The 21,725-nt window shown below is 37.4% G+C and overlaps 2 protein-coding genes across 4 annotated transcripts in view; one reads left to right on the top strand and one right to left on the bottom strand.

The window, feature by feature from the left end:
• Positions 1-21,725, bottom strand: part of UCHL3 (ubiquitin C-terminal hydrolase L3) — a 346,469-nt gene that overhangs the window by 292,228 nt on the left and 32,516 nt on the right. The gene's annotated exons all lie outside the window — the stretch shown is intronic.
• TBC1D4 (TBC1 domain family member 4) overlaps positions 1-21,725 on the top strand; it is a 216,731-nt gene that overhangs the window by 187,911 nt on the left and 7,095 nt on the right. For all 3 annotated transcript variants that reach the window (XM_060129035.1, XM_060129034.1, XM_060129036.1), the window contains 6 exons: positions 1,869-2,078; positions 5,706-5,864; positions 9,467-9,625; positions 12,164-12,408; positions 18,637-18,796; positions 20,761-20,930. In XM_060129035.1, the coding sequence (XP_059985018.1) occupies positions 1,869-2,078; positions 5,706-5,864; positions 9,467-9,625; positions 12,164-12,408; positions 18,637-18,796; positions 20,761-20,930 (1,103 nt within the window). The remainder of the gene's footprint in view (positions 1-1,868; positions 2,079-5,705; positions 5,865-9,466; positions 9,626-12,163; positions 12,409-18,636; positions 18,797-20,760; positions 20,931-21,725) is intronic.

The following is a 21,725-nucleotide window of genomic DNA, read 5'->3' as shown; positions in this document are numbered from 1 at the left end:
GATGAATGAATGAATTTTCAAAACGTGTTTTGGGGCCTGCTTCATAATGCATAGGGAACTAGCGTAGTGATAGAAAAGAAGTCATAGATTTTTTTTATTAGAAAAGCAACATTCTTTTACAAGAGTCACACATAAAACAAAGTAACGTAGAAATATTTAACAATAGAAACGTGGATGCAGATACACCAGGCAAACATCAATCAAAAGAGAGCACTGGCAGCTCTCTTTGCAAATCAGACCTAGGAGAAATTAAAGCAAAATGCCCAAAGGCACAAAGTAAATGTACCAATAAACAAAAAGATTTAACAATGGTGAGAACACTCATAATTATATAGCTTGGAGAGCTAGAAAATAACACTAAGCAAAATTTGAGGGAGAAATAAATAAATAACTCTCATGGGAGATTTTAACATATTCCTCTCTGAAAATTAAATATAGAGAAATTTAAATGTAGATAGTATTTGAGAAACACAATTAAACAAGCTTGATCTGATATTTGTATAGAACCTTGCCACCTATAGAGAAAGTTCATTCATTTTCAGCACACATGGAACAGTCGTAAAAAATATTTATGTACTTGGCTATAAAGATTTTTAAATGAATTCCAGATAATCATGTTATTTATACTATATTCTCTGATCACCCTGCAAAAAGAAGGAAGGAAGGGAGGAAAGGAGGGAGGGAGGGAGGGATGGAGGGAGGGAGGAAGGGAGAAAGAATTAGAGGACAACTGAAAAATTTCATGTGTTTGGAGGCTGAAAACTGTATTCCTAGAAACTAGAAGGAAGAAAATATGATCAGAACCCTACAAATCAAAACTGAGTGGTATTTAAAGGGCAGTTCTAAACCCAAGAAAGCCAAAATTCAAATGTGCTAAGTATTCAATCCATACAGTAAGATTTTTTTTAAAAAATTATTTATTAAAGAAGTAAATAATAAGGGTAAGGGCCGAGGTCAATTAATAAAGAAAAAAAACAAGGAAAAAACATTTCTAGAGATAAAATTAACTCTGTCTTGGGTGGTCAAAGGAAGCTTTACACAAAAGTTACGTATTTATTTAAACTCATTGCTGGGAGAAGCATCTTTCAGAAAAAGGGACGAGAAAAGCTCTAGAGTCATTGCAGAGAACTTTGTGGGTCAGGGAGTCATGAGAAATTCAGCATCATGAGAGCAGATGGCAGATGGAGACAAGAAGTTGGAAAGGTTACTTGAGGTCAAAGTCTGAAGCGGTCTATGTGCTATTCCCGGGAGTCTGGACTTTGTTCTATGGAATATATGCATCCATTGAAATGTTTTAAGGCACAAAATCATGATTATTAATAGGAAAATAATTGGCAACCGTGAAAAAGATGGTCTAGAATGGAGGGAGAGAATGAGCTCCGGAAATTGGGTTATAGTGTTGCAGGAATGAGCAGTGCTGAGCTGAGCCATGACCAGAGTCGCTCAGCTGCTTTACTCTTGACAGATTCTGATGGTAGGTGTAGACCTTAGGAGGTCACTAATGCTTACTGATGTAATCTTTTTGTTTTGCACAGAGAACATACCCAGAAAAATTGCAGAAGTGTTGAACTCTGGGGGAAGACCAGGTCATTTTAGAGCACCTATCTTATAGGTCATTTTATGCGGAAAGAAGAAGTGGTGAAATTACATATACTTTCGTTTCACTAGGAGAGGGAAATCTGGAAGGGGAATTCAGTCTAGCGAATTTACTTAAATCATTAGTTCCAGAAACGGACAGTTACTGGGAGAGCAGCTTTGTGAACAACTTTAAAAGTGGAATATAGGAGGAGAGAGCGTCAAGTCCAGAGAGAACTTCTGTAGTCTGGGCTACGACTTAGGAATGCCTCTCACTGTTTTCTTCTCTGCAGATGGACTGGACACGAGTGAGCTGCTGCCACTGTCCCCTCTTGCCCCACCCATGGAGGAGGAACCGCTGCTTATATTCGTGTCTGGTGACGATGACCCAGAAAAGGCTGAAGAAGGAAAAAAGTCGGAGGAACTGAGGAGTTTGTGGAGAAAAGCTATACACCAGCAAATCCTGTTGCTTCGAATGGAAAAAGAAAACCAGAAACTTGAAGGTTAGCCATTCAAACAGGGCTATGATATCTTATGATATGATACTGTAATATAAAGGTGTCGTTTGTTAATACTATTCCCCCCGCGCCACACACACACTCAAACTCATTCTCGGACTGTATACACACTTTTACCAGAATATCTACTGATTAAAATTGTTTAGTGCTATTTCGTGAGGAGGTTATGACATGGGAAGCTGACCAGCTTAAGAAAGTTGCATTTTTGTTTAGCAGATTTAAAACATCAGACATCCTTTGAGTATATTTGGGTGATGGAATAATAGAAGGTAATAGAATGTATATAACGAAGTCAATGTGTTTAATATGACTGAAAGTTTAATATCATCATGTATTACTTTAAAAAAAACCTTAAATATGAAAAAGCAAATTTCTTTTCGAATATGATTTTCAAATTTCAGGCTAATTGTATTCATAATATGATAAATATGCCTATTTCAAATAAATTATATTGTATCCATTCCAACTAATTACCTATTATCAAATCAAAGTTTCTATGTTTTGTTACTGTTTTTTAAATTTTCTATTTAAAAAATCATATTGAAATCATTAAATTTATAAATGGATAATTTATAACAGCTATTGTGCTATTTGTAGTGCTTTATTGCTGTTTATGCATACCAAATGCTTTAGAATGTGTTTTCCAGACTTTAAAATAATAATGTTATTTACGCCAGTGCTGATAGAATCATAGACAGGGAGATGTGCAGATGGTACCAAAATCTGAAAAATTTATTAATGCCATTATCTTGGGCAAATCATTAACATAAAAGGGCCTTGTTTTTCACATTTATGAAATGAAAGATTTAGCTTAAGTGGGCCTTTGACTTTTAAGATTATTGGAAAATGTATAATCTAGATTTTTCTCTGACTTGCTTTTATTATGCTGTCTTCCAAAAAAATCCTTTTTTTAGTACAGGCAGATATTCACATTTCTGTGTTCATCGTCTGCCTTAAGATTCCTTTTACTATACCTATTGCTCAATTAAGTTTTTAATATTTTTTTAGTTTGCTAGGGCACAGATATATTCTTTTTTTTTTTTGCGGTACGCGGGCCTCTCACTGTTGTGGCCTCTCCCGTTGCGGAGCACAGGCTCCGGACGCGCAGGCTCAGCGGCCATGGCTCACGGGCCCAGCCGCTCCACGGCATGTGGCATCTTCCTGGACCGGGGCACGAACCCGTGTCCCCTGCATCGGCAGGTGGACTCTCAACCACTGCACCACCAGGGAAGCCCAACAGCTATAATCTTATATATATTATTGCTATGTTCTTAGCAGAATGAAAGGTACATACGAATTTTAAACGTCCTTAGGAAATAAATCTTCTTTTCTTTCAAGTTAAAAATGCAATTAATTGTTATCAACATAGCTTTTAAAAGTTTGATGTGATAAAGGGTATGCCTACTCAAGCTTCCATAGATTTTGAAAGGAATTGAATTTATGTTTTTTGTAGTTGATTATATCTTGAACTAATGCATAAACAGAAAAAGAGGTTGAAAAAAGATGGTTATGATTTCCTTAAAACATTTAAAGCATGAAATTGTATTTCATTAACAGTTGGGAATATGTACAGTAGAATATTATATTAAATATTAATGGATAATTTTAGAATCATAGACTGAACTGGAGATTAGAGATTATTTAGCTCCCTTCTTCATTCTGCAGCTGAGTTAGTGACTGGCTTGGGAGGCTAAGGAAATTAACCTAAGGTCAAACAGTGGTGTACTGGCAGAACAAGTATTAAAACTCCAATTTATTTATCACGGTTCTTGGGCTTTTTCCTAGTATGCCATAGTATTTCTCAACTATATGTGTTAATATAAGGGAATGGATAATACAAATGACTCTGTGTATTCTGTGTATTATATACGACTACATAAATTGACAGAATAAGAGAGGAGGTGACATTTAGAATATATGATCAGAAACCTCTGTCGGTTCTATATTTACTTCTGTACTTAAATAACAAACACAAAAAATAGCTTAACCCATTAAAAATTTATCTAATGGGGGCTTCCCTGGTGGTGCAGTGGTTGAGAGTCCGCCTGCCGATGCAGGGGACACGGGTTCGTGCCCCGGTCCGGGAAGATCCCACGTGCCGCGGAGCGGCTGGGCCCGTGAGCCATGGCCGCTGGGCCTGCGCGTCCGGAGCCTGTGCTCCGCAACGGGAGGGGCCACAACAGTGAGAGGCCCGCGTACCGCAAAAAAAAAAAATTTATCTAATGGATAAGCATTTCTTCATGGTTCTTTGCTCTTGCCTAGTTAACCAGGGCAAATATTAACTGCTCTTACTCAGCACTTCATCCTCAGGGCCTGTGACTAGCACATAGCAGATGATTATTATTATTTTAAATGAATAATTTAGAGAAGGTTGGAGAAAAAAAGAAATCTGAGGAAATTTTATTCTTTGTCCATTGTGGAAAAGCATCATTAATAAAGTTATATTTAGGATTATATTTAGAATGATATTTGTTATTAACTTTTAAAAAATTACTTGATGGTCATAGAGAAATATAAAGCAAATATCGAGAAGCAAAGCTAGACTGTTAGAAAGCCATCTAGTGGTATCTAGGAGGAATTTTTTGTAGTGTGATTTATCTTTTGATTATATCTGGAATTTTAAGTAGAAATTTTTACTGGTCTGTTGGAATAACAGTCTATTGTAAGATATTTTAATTCTCTTGAAATGGCTTCAAACACTAAGTAAAGAGTAATACTCATTCTGCTATTGTTTTTGTGCTGTCGAGGACTTTGGATGCATGACAAAGATTTGTGTTGCAGCAGGTAAGGTGGTTGAGCCCTGGAGCTTGAATGGATACAGATTACTGAGAGGCTGCTGTTCAATGTGGTCCTAATGAAAGAGAAGAAATACACTCACATGTTTTTTTCTCCCTTCTCCTCTTTTGGAATCGATTCTTCAAGATAAAGACCAAATACAGATAGTGGTTTGTTTTATAAGCATTTCTTTTAATGAACTCTGGGCTTAGATTTTAGACCATCAAATGAGAGAAAATTCTGTATTATTTTGAAAAATGAAAGTAGTGTTAGCTTCAGAAAAATGAATTTTCCTCTTACTAAATTTTCCTCTTAAATTTTCCTCTTACTAAAAATGGACACAGGAATGTATAACCTACTGTTGTTAAGGGCAGTATTGGTAACTATGGAAAAAGTTACAAAAATGTATCAGGTTATCATGGTCAAATATTTCTCAAATCAAGGTTAGCATGAGGCATTGTTTGCTCATATGTCATATATAAAATATTAACATTTTAATGGTGTTTAAAGTGATGCAAGCTGTCACTTCTGTGGTTATCTGTTACATTTGTCAAAAAATTCATATTTCAAACATGGTTTGTTTTTTATGCTTAGAAGACTTGTCATCTGTAACATACCGAGTAAAAGCTCCTTAGGAAGTTATTCCTTGTTTTTGTTTTTTTTTTTTACATGAAATGGCTCAAAATTTAAGAAACCTTTCACGTATCCTCAGTTTTTTTTTTTTAAGTTTCCTTTTTGAGCAAATGTTATTTGGTATGGTTTTACAAATGCAGTGAAACATTACAAATACTGTGTTTTAAAAGCATATAGGTCTTATGTAAATTCTGTCTTCCTTAGCAAGCAGAGATGAACTCCAGTCCAGAAAAATTAAATTGGATTATGAAGAAGTTGGAGTATGTCAGAAGGAGGTCTTAATAACCTGGGATAAGAAGTTGTTAAACTGCAGAACTAAAATCAGATGTGATATGGAAGATATTCATACTTCTCTTAAAGAAGGTATCTTGGATCATCTCAATCAATCTTTTTTCTTTTTTGAAAAGCTTCAGAAATTTTTTTGATTCGTGCAGCCTAGGCATAATTTTCTTTTCGTGCTTTGCCTATAAAAAAAGGAGAGGACTTTGTTTCTGCCTGTAGTTGGTGACTGTATTGGTAAGCACATGGTACTAATGGAGATATCCTGTCCCTGAGGAGACAGCAGTTTCTACACAGTTTCCTGCCTCTTCACCAGCTGTTTCAACTCAGTGTTGTTGTTTGCCAAGGAAAGATCACATGCATTAATACAAATCTTTGATCATATCCGTAAAAATATCTCAGGCTTTTAAACTTGACTCATTTGTCATTTGCTCAGAAGTGTTTATTTATAAATATATGTGTATATTCATGTACATGTTTGTACAGATATATATTATTAGCAATCAGTTTTCCTACCATCCATTCTTTTATTTATTTTAGAAAAACGCTTTTATTTAGCCTTATAGTGCATTTCTGCTCTGTCATATAAAATGACTGATATTTAAACATCTTAAATTTAAAACTAATATGTGAATTGCTTAGATGCAATTTCTGTGACTCAGATTAACTGTATTAAAATGAGAATCTCTATGATCTGCATAAATAAAGATCCCAAAGTACCCAAAATAACCTGATCATGAATCTTGTTTTAAAAGACTATGGTAATGTGAAACTGTTGCCCAATTAAGTTTAAATTAAAATTAATTTTGTAAGATGCTACACTTACAAACCTGATACATGTTTTTTTTCCTTGAAGATATGGAAATCCTAGAGATTTTCGCTGACTGCATTACTTGGGAGACAAAATAGTGGCTAATGGAATGTGTGTGAGACGTAGAACATACTGTTCTTTGGTATGACTCAAAGATGTTTTAGGGGTGTTCATCTTCCCATTTCTTATAGAACAGAGTTTAAACTTCTCAGCACTGCGCCCAAGGCCCTCCATGATCTCTCCTTCATCTTTCATCTCACTTTTTTTTTTTTCCCCAGTATGCGGGCCCCTCACTGTTGTGGCCTCTCCCGTTGCGGAGCACAGGCTCCGGACGCGCAGGCTCAGCGGCCATGGCTCACGGGCCCAGCCGCTCCGCGGCATGTGGGATCTTCCCGGACCGGGGCACGAACCCGTGTCCCCTGCATCGGCAGGCGGACTCTCAACCACTGCGCCCCCAGGGAGGCCCTCATCTCACTTTTTAACTTCCCCTGCCTTGTAGCCTGTGCTTCAGGGATGCTAACTACTTTGGGTCCCAGTCTGGCACAGGCTATTTCTTGCAGGGATGCTCCAGCTCTCCCTACCCTCCCTCTTCCATTCTCTCTACCTTCTCCCCATTTCCCGTTTCCTTTTCTTTCCACCTCATCTTCTTCTCCCTCCTCCTTTGTCCCCCTCGTTCTCTGCCCCTCTCAGGGCCTCCGTACATCCTTCTTCCCAAAGTGATTGCTGCCTACACTCCCAGCCTGGAGAATCATATTGAATCATATTGAAAGAATATGAATCATATTGAATCATATTGAAAGAATCATATGATTCTTTCCCTTTAATTGTGCTTATCATAATTTATAACTTTGTATCTATGTGTATATCTGTTTCATGTTTTCTCACTCCACCCCCATACTCCTAGCACCTAAGAGAGCATCTTGCATAAGTTATTTATTGAATGAATGAATGAGACTAATTTTCCTGAGAATGGATTTATTCATCTCTCAGTGATGAGGTATCCTCAGTGCCATGCTCTATTCTCTGCTATATGTTAGATGCTCAATAAATATTTAATTAAAGTGAATTACTTTTTTGTAGAATTGTTACTGGATGGATAACAAGACAGCCCTCTCCTGTTATCAATGATTCATTTAATGGGCTAATGAAAGTTACCCTCTAAAAATGACTTTTTGCACGAGATCATTCATTCATTCATTCAACAAACGTATGAGTAGAGAGGTATATTCTTGGACTTCATCATACAGAGATGAAAGTATACTAACTATTCTCAGGGAGCTCACCATCTAAGTGAGGAAACTAGACAAACATACAGTATAGTGCTAACTGTAATCCAATATGGTAATGGTGCAGTCTGAGTCACATAGCATATGAAAAGGGACTTCTTACTCCTAGAGATGTTAGGGAGAGTTTCTGCAGAAGAATGGTATTCGGGCTCATCCTTAAAAGACAAATAGGGCTTCCCTGGTGGCGCAGTGGTTGAGAGTCCGCCTGCCGATGCAGGGGACATGGGTTCGTGCCCCGGTTTGGGAGCCTGTGCTCCGCAACGGGAAAGGCCACAACAGTGAGAGGCCCGCGTACCGCAAAAAAAAAAAAAGACAAATAGAGATACGCTAGGCAATCAACTGGAGAAGCTTGGAATTTCATAAACGCAACAGTAGGAACAAGAAACTGGAAGTGTGAAAATCACCAGAGGCTTCTTATGGCCGTACACTGAGTATAGCTAGATACTTAGTATATACACTTAGTGTGGCAGGGAACGGGAGGTGATGGAACTAAAAAAAGGTAGTTTGGAGGTATACCCTGTAGAGGGCCTTAGAATTCATGTTCGTGAGCCTGAGTTATGCCTTTTGGACAATAATACTTTGAGCTTCTGCAAACTGTGACATTGCATCCCAAAGAGATCAGTGCCATTATACCTTTCTCTACCCAGTTGGAGCTCAGGAACCTATTCCATATCTAGTCTTTTTGGACTGAAAACAGTGAAATAAAGTTGCCTGCACTGTACAGACTTGAATTCTGTCCCTCCCAGTGCTGTATTTCATGTCCCTTGGCATAAAAAAAAAACATACTTTTAGCATACTCGAATTGCTTGTTTTGGTTTTCAAGCAGACCGGAGTTAGTGTTTCATTATACATGAATATAGCAATTATGCTAGCTATTTTCTTCTCAAAGGCTGAATGATTTTCTGGAGCACTGCCTTCATACTGTACTTACCATTTTTATTATTACGTTTTCTTGTCACCATATAAGAATGCTATTTAATTCTCTTTTACAAAGTTACTTTTTAATGACAGCTATTTAGAAATCAGAGTATGAATGTTAGCATTTATTACGAGCTTCAAACCAAATAAAAGGTGAAAATAGGCAGTAATACATTTCAGTATTTCAGAATTTGGCCTCTGAAACTAGAGTTCTAAACTGCACTAGCTGTGAGCACTTGGGCAAGTTACTTAGCTTCTTTCTGCCTCAGCTTTGCCATCTGTAAAGTGTAGATAATAGTAATTACCTGCCTCATTAGGTTGTTTTCTGAGCACCTGTGAATAAATTAGGTGCAGTTTCTGTAATTACAATGCTCAGAAACTAACTGTCCTCGATAAATGTTGCATTAGGTTCTCAATCAGTGGTGGCAGCTGTTCTTGTTAATGTTGCCATTATTATCCTTGTTATTTGAGGGTTTTCTTTTGCAAGACACCAGCTACAGGATTAAACTTTTCAAAATACGCTTCTGTCACTACATCGTACTGTGTGGTTATAGGGTGGAACGCAGGACAGTAGAGCTGCCTATTTTCATGCATTACATAGTTAATCAACTGTGATTTAGCACCTTCATTCCAGTGTTCAAGACCTTGCTTTCTTATCTCTTTGACTGTAGGTGTTCCCAAAAGTCGACGAGGAGAAATCTGGCAGTTCCTAGCTTTGCAGTATCGTCTAAGACACAGATTGCCTAATAAACAACAACCTCCTGACACATCCTATAAAGAGCTTTTAAAGCAGCTCACGGTTCAGCAGCATGCTATTCTCGTGGATTTAGGTATGTTTGCCATATTGATTATAATTTACAAAAGTAAATAATAGGTCCTTTTGTTGAGTTTTTGGGGGTTTTCTATTTGTTTTTAGTTTTGATAAAGACAAACTATTGGTCGGCAGAGTTGCTGGCTTTGTCCTTTCCTGAGGGCAAGTTGGCCTTATGTATGGTTGAAGATACCCTAAATGCCTGAATATAAAGTGAAGTTTTCATCCTCAGACTTGTCCTCTGAAAAATCTTGTATTTGAATCATTGTAAAGGTCATATTATTGGGTGCTCTCAGTTCCTGTTTTTCGAACAACTGACTTTTGTTTGGGATAGATAATTATTAGCTTGGTCAACACTGGTCTTGAAATAGGTTTAAAGGGGCACCAGAAAATTTAACAAAGGTCTACTAAGTATTCCTGGACATATTGCTGAAAACAAGCTTTGGAGTAAGCCTTTAAGAATCAATACAATATGTGGTTATGTTGTGGAAATCATGAATACATCCTTATAGGATGAAAGAAAACTTAGCTGTCCTAGTGTTATGTGCATTTCCAGTGGCAGCATCATAAAGTCATCCTTTTAAATGCTGAATTTCAAATAACTTATGGAAAGTAAAAATGGTGTGATTTTAAAAAGTATATGTCTCTAATTTTTCTCTAAATTAATATATTTTATTCTTTTAAAATATCTAACTTATTGGATTAAATATTGTACATTGACATTTGGATTATTTCATCTGTATTCCTAAAGGTTGATATATTTAAGGTGGCCAGATACGTTATTTGAGCCCATTTGGGAAAACAAGGGATTACTTTTTTTTTTTTTTTTTACGGTACGCGGGCCTCTCACTGCTGTGGCCTCTCCCGTTGCGGAGCACAGGCTCAGTGGCCATGGCTCACGGGCCCAGCCGCTCCGCGGCATGTGGGATCTTCCCGGACCGGGGCACGAACCCACGTCCCCTGCATCGGCAGGCGGACTCTCAACCACTGCGCCACCAGGGAAGCCCGGGATTACTTTTTATTCGGGCTCATCTTATTTTAGGATATATAAAAATCACAGGCCAAAACGGACCTCTGCTCCTTTTGGATGACAAACAGCTTTTGTTGGGAAAAGGCCAACTCAGTTAATAGTTTTTGAGCCCAATAGAATTGAAATGGAGAATTTTACAGAGAAACTGAAAACTTCAGTTTTTGTCCCGATTCTATCACTGAACAGTAGTTTTAAGCAAATTACTTTGCTTCTGAGTTTCAATCCTGTCTCTTAAATAAGGACAGTGAACTATGGGCCTCTGCAGATCGGTGGTTCTGTGACCGGAAATTGATAATGAGACTAGAAATTGGGATGTCGTATTTAGAGTTAGTCAAGATATCCTTAAAGAGAAGGCGATGATGAGATCACATTACAGGGAAAAGGCTGGTCGGAAAAAAATGGAGCTAATGTCATGGATGGACGGTATATTTATAGTTTTCTGTAGCAAGCATTTTAAGTGAGAAAGTAAAATGATAATTTTAAAAATTGCTTATTTGACTTTGCTTGTAGCCATCTGTGTTTCCTCAGTGTGTTCTTGTTATATTCTCATATCTTCCCCTTATTTGCTCTGCAGAATTAATCTTATCAGTTCTTAGGTGAAAAATCACTTTTAAGCATATCTGGTGGGAAACATTTAAAAATCTGGCCTTCTTACAAGTTCTAACTGACATAAGTAATCATTTCACAAGGAAGTTAACATCCCCTTCATTTTCATGGCACAAGGAAAGTCCCGAAGCACTGTATACAGCTTTGGTGGTGAAGATGGGTTTGTTTCAGCATTTAGTACCAACTTTTTAGAAAATCCGGGACTAACTTGCTTGCTGAAGTGTCTCTATGGTAATTTTGTACACAGAGGTGAATTTTGGAGGGGAATTTATTTAAAATCAGCTTGACCCTTCACTATCCTTGACCTTTTTGGATATACTGAAAAAAGAAAAGAGGTCTACGTGGCTCATGGAAGTAGTTTAAGAAACAAAGCCAAAAATATTTGAAAAAAGTATTTCCTGAATGATAGGCTGAATGTAAAACAAAACAACCCTAGGAAAGTCCCTCTAGTGTCATAATACAAGAAAAGCAGGAAGGAGTCTGCTATGGACCACTAAGATTTCTTTCTAAATCATATGATACCTCCTGTAGAATTCTGATTTCAGTTAGCAGGTAGTTTTTATGTGAACTTAGAATTAGCCTTGATTTATAGTCAGAATAAGTTTTATATTCTATTCTCCTGGGATCTCTCCTGAATATGTCTTTGATTTGTTTGTGGAATCTTTTTTCCTAAAAAGAAGCGCTGGTTAGCATCAAATGTTTGCTCCCCTATCATATACATGGAGATGGGGTGATGGTCTGGCAGGTAGGACTTGGGACTGGCTAGAGGGAGAGAGACTGTTAGTTAGAGGGGTGCTCCGAGCAGCATTCAGTGGTTTGGAAAAGAGCGTTTATTTATTCCTGGAAATCACTGAATTGCAATTTCACTCTGGTCTCCAAAGCATCAGGTCATCTCAAAAATATTTTTCTTTCCTTCTGCAGGGAGGACATTTCCTACTCATCCTTACTTTTCAGCACAGCTTGGGGCAGGGCAGCTGTCTCTCTTTAACCTCTTGAAAGCCTACTCATTGCTGGACAAAGAAGTGGGTTACTGTCAGGGGATCAGCTTCGTGGCTGGAGTCCTGCTTCTGCACATGAGTGAAGAGCAAGCCTTTGAAATGCTGAAATTCCTCATGTATGACCTGGGCTTTCGCAAGCAGTACCGACCTGACATGATGTCTCTACAGGTGAGTGGCAGATCTTCACAAGGAATGTGTAACACTCTCACCAGAAATCTTAGCGGGAGCCCTCTTCTAAATTACGGTTAAGATTTAAAGAAATTTGGGCCCATTGTTTTGGAACTTGGATAAATGTAGAGGCGTGTTTTAGTTCATGGTTCTAGTGCGGGATTTGCGATGTTGCTAAACCTCTAAGTGTATGACATCCGTATGCAGAGTAACTTTTCCTTTGTTTCTGAAGTAAATAAATAAGCCATTCTAGTGTGTACTTTAGTCTCTGTTTCCTAAGTCTATGAGTTACCTGGAGAAAGTATCAAGTCAACTTTATTCACTTTTCCTTACCTTGTCAGTTGAAAAAAATCATAGATATTTTGTTTGAAATCTGAAAATATAATGTTTTATTCTTTGAGTGTATAAATGGCAGGTATCTATATCATGCTTCTTCATGAACTTTCCATGTCTCCCCTGCTTTATCTTAAGGTCAGACAGGCCCTTATAGAGGAAAAAGTGTTCAGAGTCAGCAGTACTTTTTCAGTCTGCTTTTCTTATCATGCTCTGAAGAAGCACCATTAAGATTTTTCAGTTAAGTAAGGTATTCACTGCCATGGCTGTATTCAACCTATTTCAAACTCCCTGTTTACACATTTCTCCTCTCTAGTTTAAACTTCACTTTCCTTAACATATTGTTTTCTAACAAAAAGTTTAAATTTTCTCTGTAGATATGCTATCTTAAACAACCACTACCTTGCAATATAAAGCTTTTGGTCATAAAAATATAAAGGAAGGCTTTAAAGGGAAGAATGTCAGGGTTCTCCTCCTTTGAAATGAGATAGGCATGATGCCCAGTTAGTCATAATGTTATGCTTTAGATAAGAACTAAAATATTTTTTAAATGCTTTTAAAATATACTTTTTCCTGATTCCCAATGATCAGTTTTTACATTTAGTATTTCAGTCTTACCAATCCATGGACAAAAAAGGACTTTGTTTTCACTTTATGAATATTATAGTAAGTGATATTTTCTTGAAAGGATGAGTGGAGAGGGAATGCTCCGTTTTTCATTACTTCTTCAATATGAAAGTTTTGGCAGGGAAATAGGGCTTTGCTCTCAATGTTGGGTTTCAGCTGTGAGTTCATATGAAGGGTGTTCACCAGGATACAGAAATCAAATACAGTGATTCCTAGTTGATAACTATGCATAGGTCTGTAAACATTCCACAAGTGAAATAGTAATGACTGTGAAAGGTTTTATTTTTTACTTTATTTCTAAACAGTTTACTGTATCATATCGGGTAGGAAGCATTGTTGCCCTTGTAAGGAGTTCAATAGGTCTGATTTTCAAAAATAACAGTTTGCGATCTCTCATTAAAATTTCAAAGAATGAAAAGTATTTGTGAGTAGCATGTAGTCTTGGTTCATAAATAAAAGGGTAGATACAGCTTTCACTTTAAAAATGCAATCATTTTTCAATTTAAAAATTCCTCATCCATTTGACATCATAAAAATGCATATAAACTGGATTTATACATTGATTTAATATGACCCACAATTACCAAGAAATATTTTCTGTCTATAATTATGAAAATGAAGATGTTTAAGAATCTTTGGGGGCAGTGTTCTTATAGACCATGAGATTGGGGACCTTATTCTGGGAAAGTAGAACTTTTTGATCTATAAAGTGAGATGCAACACTTTTCTACTTTCTAGAATAGAAAGTGTTTCTTATCCAATCAATATGGTGTTCAGAAGTGGAAGTGGCAGCACGCTTGGGATCACTTGATAGGATTTCTGATTACCTGTGTGGTTTGGGGTTGGGCACTGCAGGCACTGAGCTTATCTGTAAAGGGAGGGGGTCGAGGTCTCTTTTAACTATGGCCCATCACATTTTGTGTCTGCCATTTTCTGTGTTAAGTGCAAAGCATTGTATCTTTTTATCTGAAGTCTTTGGTCTCTACTATTTTTCCATCTTCTCTCTGCTACACTCTGCATCTCCCTTTCTCCAGTTCTGTCTCTTCCACGGGAAGATTTTCATGTTATGTGTAAGGTAGATTTGAAGAATGATTTATTCTCAGCAAATGGCATCTTATTATGAAAGTTTCCTTTGAAGGAAGACTAAATTGTGTTTTATTTGTCAAAAAAAATTTAATGTAAATACACCTTGATGGAAGAAATGTTCTTAACCTCTAGTTTAGAATGTAGGAAAAAAGTAAGGTTCTATAAAAAAAAAAGTATTGCTTCTGTGTTAAGATCATAGCTGAACAGCTTTCTTTTTTTTTTTTTAGGCTTTCTTTTTATTCTGCTAATGAGACTTCTTTTATTTTTGAGCTACCAGAAACACCAATTTTTTTTATTGATAGAGCCCAGTATATCTAGTTTTAAAATTGTAAATGGCCTAAGGGAAATATATGATTTTTTTCCAACATGAGTTAATGAGATTATAATCTCTCTCTCTCTTTTTTAAATTTATTTTTATTTTTTTGGCTGAGTTGGGTCTTCGTTGCTGCGCGCGGGCCCTCTCTAGTTGTGGTGAGCGGGGGCCCTTCCTCCCTGTGGTGCGTGGATTCCTCACTGCGGAGAAGCTGTGGAGCAGGGCTCTAGGTGTGCAGGCCTCAGTGGTTGTGGCTCGCGGGCTCTAGAGTGCAGGCTCAGTAGTTGTGGCGCACGGGCCTAGTTGCTCCTGGCATGTGGGATCCTCTTGGATCAGGGCTCGAACCCATGTCTCCTGCATTGGCAGGCAGACTCTTAACCTCTGTGCCACCAGGGAAGCCCTCTAATCTCATTGTTTTAAGCCTCTTTGTTTGACTGCTGCTACGCTTCTTATTTTAGAGTTATGACCTCCTGTGGCTCTTTAATTCTTTCCTTCTACAGCTTGTGTGGAACCATAGCTTGCACAGATATGTGCTCCAGAGATCAAACGTTTGCTATATTTATGTCTAGTACTTTGATTTTTAGTTTTGTGCTCTGAAAAACAGTTGTTTGTTGAATTCACAATACAATTGGCTATTTTTAAGGCATTTTTATAGAACTAACTACTTAAGGATGATATCTTCTAGAGAAAGAAGTTCTGCTAGATTTAATAAAATGTTGGATGTATTTCACACCAAAAAGTGAAGCTGATATAACTGATCAAGGACCCACTACTCAATCTGTTACTGTGTAGATAAAAATTTAAATTAAAGCACAAATCACAGATTTGTTTATTATTTACTACTGCTTTACTTTTAGCTACCCCAAGCATGAGAGTTTAAAAGTTACTATAAGCTGCTTATAATTTCTTTTTTGAAATATGAGTAATCAACTCAGTAGCCAAATAAAATAAATTCTTCTTTCAGTACTAGAAACATTCAGACGGTACTTTTTAAAATTTTTTTTGCGATACGCGGGCCTCTCACTGTTGTGGCCTCTCCCGTTGCGGAGCACAGGCTCCGGACGCGCAGGCTCAGCGGCCATGGCTCACGGGCCCAGCCGCCCCGCGGCATGCGGGATCTTCCCGGACCGGGGCACGAACCCGTGTCCCCTGCATCGGCAGGCGGACTCTCAACCACTGTGCCACCAGGGAAGCCCCAGACTGCACTTTTTGCTTTAATCTCCTCTGTCAAGAAAAATATGCTGCTGGAATACCTTGGATATTAGAAATCACAACTCGAGCTTTTGGCTCCATAACCTTAGAAGCCTAACAGTATCTTAGCAGTGCAGACTGCCTGGCAAGTTCCATTGTAAATCCGATGCTGGGCCTAGCAAAGAGAGAAGTTCTTGCTTCTGAACTGGATGTGGTAGATTCCTTAGAATGGAAGCTTTTCTGGAATTGGTCTGAAATTAGGATGTGCCTTCCATGAGAGTCCTGAGCCAGGGCAGTTCTGATTTAAATTCCAAAAGCAATACCTTCCTACATGAGGAAAAATTACCATTTCCGTGTATGTATGGTGATACCAAAACACTCATGATAGAGAAATGTGCTCCATAGTTGTAGATGGACTTACACTGACTTGCTTTATGAACTCAGTTAAATGACCTTGGATTTGTGAACATAATAATAAAATAAAACAGTACTGTGTAAGTACTGCATTCTAACGCATTGCGCCACTATAGCTAAAAAGAAATGATACAAATGAGCTTATTTACAAAACAGAAACAGACTCACAGACTTAGAGAATGAACTTATGGTTACCAGAGGAGAAGGATGGGGGGAAGAGATAGTTAAGGAGTCTGGGATTGACATCTACACACTGCTGCAAAGGAAACCATCAACAGGACGCAAAGACAACCCTGAGAATGGAAGAAAATATTTGCAAATGAAGCAACTGACAAAGGATTAATCTCCAAAATATGCAAGCAGCTCATGCAGCTCAATATCAAAAAAAAAACAAACAACCCAATCCAAAAATGGGCAGAAGACCTAAATAGAATAGACATTTCTCCAAAGGAGATATACAGATGGCCAAGAAGCGCATGAAAAGATGCTCAACATCACTAATCATTAGAGAAATGCAAGTCAAAACTATAATGAGGTATCACCTCACATCAGTCAGAATGGCCATCATCAAAAAATCTACAAACAATAAATGCTGGAGAGGGTGGAGAGAAGGGAACCCTCTTGCACTGTTGGTGGGAATGTAAATTGATACAGCCACTATGGAGAACAGTATGGAGTTTCCTTAAAAAACTAAAAACAGAACTACCATATGACCCAGCAATCCCACTACTGGACAAATACCCTGAGAAAACCATAATTCAAAAAGAGTCATGTACCAAAATGTTCATTGTGCACTATTTACAATAGCCAGGACATGGAAGCAACCTAGGTGTCCATCGACAGATGAATGGATAAAAAAGGTGGGACACATATATACAATGGAATATTACTCAGCCATAAAAAGAAACGAAATTGAGTTATTTGTAGTGAGGTGGATGGACCTAGAGTCTGTCATACAGAGTGAAGTAAGTCAGAAAGAGAAAAATAAATACCGTCTGCTAACACATATATATGGAATCTAAAAAAAAAAAAAAAGAAAATGGTTCTGAAGAACCTAGGGGCAGGACAGGAATAAAGATGCAGATGTAGAGAATGGACTTGAGAACACAGGGAGGGGGAAGGGTAAGCTGGGACAAAGTGAGAGAGTGGCATGGACTTATATATACTAACCAATGTAAAATAGATAGCTAGTGGGAAGCAGCTGCATAGCACAGGGAGATCAGCTCTGTGCTTGGTGACAGCCTAGAGGGGTGGGATAGGGAGGGAGGGAAGGAGATACAAGAGGGAGGATATATGGAGATATATGTATATGTATAGCTGATTCACTTTGTTATAAAGCAGAAACTAACACACCGTTGTAAAGCAGTTATACTCCAATAAAGATGTTAAAAAATATATACAGTATGCTAACACATATATAGGGAATCTAAAAAAAAAAAAAAAAAAGAAAATGGTTCTCAAGAACCTAGGGGCAGGACAGGAATAAAGATGCAGACGTAGAGAATGGACTTGAGGACACGGGGAGGGGGAAGGGTAAGCTGGGACAAAGTGAGAGAGTAGCATGGCCATATATACACTACCAAGTGTAAAATAGATGGCTGGTGGGAAGCAGCTACATAGCACAGGGAGATCATCTCGGTGCTTGGTGACCACCTAGAGGGGTGGGATAGGGAGGGTGGGAGGGAGATGCAAGAGGGAGGGGATATGGGGATATATGTATACATATAGCTGATTCACTCTGTTATACAGCAGAAACTAACACAACATTGTAAAGCAGTTTTACTCCAATAAAGATGTTAAAAATAAAATAAAATAGATACCCAACAAGGACCTACTGTATAGCACAGGGATCTATGCTTAATATTATGTAACCACCTAAATGGGAAAAGAATTTGAAAAAGAATAGATACATGTATATGTATAACTGAATCACTTTGCTGTACACCCGAAACTAATGCAACATTGTTAATCAACTATACTCCAACATAAAATAAAAAGTTAAAAAAATACTACTTTTATTTCTCAAATATATGTGAATTAGTTATTAAATATTAGAGTAATAAAATTAAAGTTAGTGTATTTATGTACTCAGATAAATGCATAGTATTTTATTTTTCTTCTCCAAATTAACTTTAGATTCAAATTTATCAAATATCTGTGAATTAATTATTAAATATTAGTGTTATGAAATTAAAGTTAGTGTATTTTATGTACACTCAGATAAATGCATAATATTTTATTTTTTTTCTCCAAATTAACTTTAGATTCAAATGTACCAGCTGTCCAGGCTCCTTCATGACTATCACAGAGATCTCTACAATCATCTTGAAGAAAATGAAATCAGCCCCAGTCTTTATGCTGCCCCCTGGTTCCTCACATTGTTTGCCTCTCAATTTCCATTAGGATTTGTAGCCAGAGTTTTTGGTAAGAGATGCTGATGATCCAGTGAAACAGGGTTATTTATTCCAAGGGATATACTTCTAGCCATAAGGTGCTCCAATTGTTTTATCAAGCATTACACAGAATCGCAAATTGCTAGTGGAATTTAGTAAATAAGCCTGGCTCTGTTCTGAGAGTAATTTGAAGCCATATTGTTCTTAAATAAAATTGAAATTCAAAGCGAAAGAAGAATTGAGCTTCTTTATTTGAGTAAGCTGTAATGGAGTTCTTATTTTCTTTTATACCTAAAAAATCACAGTATAATGAATTAAGGATTTACTCTGTATGATTTTTTAGATTTTTAAACACATCTTTACTACCTCTTTTTATTTTCCTTCCCCACTGTCCTCTTCAACCTGGATTCAAAACACAGAGAAACATGTTCTCTAACTGGGTTAACAGAAGTACATTTTCCAATGTTGTTTCTAATGGCATTTTGGTTTTTTTTTTTTTTTTTTGCGGTATGCGGGCCTCTTACTGTTGTGGCCTCTCCCGTTGTGGAGCACAGGCTCCGGATGCGCAGGCTCAGCGCCCATGGCTCACGGGCCCAGCCGCTCCGCGGCATGTGGGATCTTCCCGGACCGGGGCCCGAACCCGTGTCCCCTGCATTGGCAGGCAGACTCTCAACCACTGCACCACCAGGGAAGCCCTACAGTGTCTTTCTTATTGGGGGCTGTGGTTTTAAAGGTTAAACACTGCATTAGCACTAATACAGTTTATAGGCAAAGTGCAGCAAAAGAGTATAACTGAGATGCATGGAATCAAATGTTTACCAAATTTCTCTTCTTGAGTATACACGATTGCTTTTCTCCAGGAAAGTTTTCTTTGGAGCTTGGGTTCCTATTTATGGGTCTTCTATAAATCTTTTCATTTATATATTTGCTTCTCAGAAAATAGCTTATCAAATCAAAATATTTAAGGTATCTCTAAATATTTAGGGTATCTCTCTTTGATCTACCCTTGGAAGCTTGATAACAGAATTCAGGAAACAAATCTCCCCAGTCGTCTGTTTTTTGCTAAGAGAATATGAATGATGCTGTCAGCTCTACGATAGGTGCTCCATTCTTTTCTTAGAATTTAGTGAAGAATAGAGACTGTCAGCAAAGGGAAAGATGCATTAGCAAGAAGAATGACCATGTTTGAAGTAATTGTTCCACGGTTCCCTCATTTTTAACGACCCCCTCTTTATTATTGATTGTGGAATGGCATGGATTGAGAGGAACGCTCATACAAAAGTATTTAGTACTTTTCAAAACTATTGCATGTTTGTATTTGTTAGGAAGCAAAGTTCAGGGATAGGGTAGCTTTTCTTTTTCTCTTCTGATTTAGGTTACATACTGGTTTTGATTTTTCTTTTAAAGTTTTTTTTTTTTTTAATTGCTGCTCTAGTACAGTCTTTAGAATTAGACAGTCTCGGGTTTACATCAGTTTCTAGCTCTTTTATTAGTTGTTTGGCTTGCACACATATTAACTGCTTCATTTAGTTTTTTATTCTGGTCATGAGAGTTTAAATAGTCCTAATTGGTTACGTTGATTTGTTTCTGTATTCCCTTTGTGAAGAAAAATCTAAATATCAATGGATTCAGTGTTTTTGAGGTATACCTAGTCTCCATTAAATTTGGCAATAAAAATTATAAATGCATGGGCAAACAGATATATAATTTATCTTTTTCTTTTTACCCTGCCCTTTATCTGAGGTTCCTAAATAAGTAAGAATATTTAAACAACTGTTTATTTGTTCCAGTCATATTATTATTTATTTCAAATCTAGGTGATTTTGACCAGTTTTATTTTGCAAAATATTCTGTGGTTCTGTTTGCAGTAATTAAAACAACACACACACAGACACGCAAAAAACACACCAAAAAAACCCTTTAACACACAGAGGTCACTTTTTACAATAGTAGATGCATAATTTTGATCATGAAAATTATCTCTCTTTTTTTCAGATATTATTTTTCTTCAGGGAACTGAAGTTATATTTAAGGTTGCCCTCAGCCTGCTGAGCAACCAAGAGGCACTCATAATGGAATGTGAAAACTTTGAAAATATTGTTGAATTCCTTAAAAGCACGCTCCCTGATATGAATTCCTCTGAAATGGAAAAACTTATCACCCAGGTATGAGTTAAATGGTAATAATAAGATATAAGATGAGACAGCAGTTTCTCTACTAATTATTTATTAAATGTTTTAGCATAAAGATGTAGTTTTGCTTGACAGGTTTTTTTTCTTTTTGATTTGATCAAATACATTTTATCTAGAAACGAGACTATTGTGTAATTTCTCCCTTGTGACATTGTTTGTGAGGCTGTGTCTGGGCAAGGTGGTTCAGTGCTACATCATGAGTTTTTCAGGAACCTTCCAACTTAGACCAATGGTGAGACTGAAGATAGAACTGACAGAGTTAGGAGTACCTAATAAATAAGTAAGCTGAGACTCACTTACCTCTGTAATATTGTTAATTCTGTTTTAAAATATATAAGGAGTATATGTGACAAGAGCACAGACTTTAGAATTAGACAGTCTTGGGTTTACATCAGTTTCTAGCTCTTTTATTAGTTGTTTGGCTTGCACACATCACCCTAATCTTTTGAACCTTAGTATTCTTACCTCCAAAATGAGACAATTCTGATCTAAGAGGTTTTGTGTGGTTTAAATGAGACTTGCTGTATCAGTCAGGGTCCCTTGCAGGAAACAGAGTCTACCTCCAATGATTCAAAGGAAGGTACCATTTACAGGGGTGTAGGCAGGGTTAAGGGAACTGGGCACAGATGTCTAGGTACCCAGGAACTAGTAACAGAGGGAAACTGTTCATACCCATGGTGCTTCTCCCATCAGGAGAAGGATGACAGAACAATGTTACCAGGCCTAGCGAGTACCAGAACTCTGGAGGTTGCTGTGCTCTTGGTGAGC

Source organism: Lagenorhynchus albirostris, chromosome 18 (assembly GCF_949774975.1).
Source record: "Lagenorhynchus albirostris chromosome 18, mLagAlb1.1, whole genome shotgun sequence".
Lineage (NCBI taxonomy): Eukaryota > Metazoa > Chordata > Mammalia > Artiodactyla > Delphinidae > Lagenorhynchus > Lagenorhynchus albirostris.
Note: the sequence above shows the minus strand (reverse complement) of the source record. Positions and strands in the feature narration are given on the sequence as shown.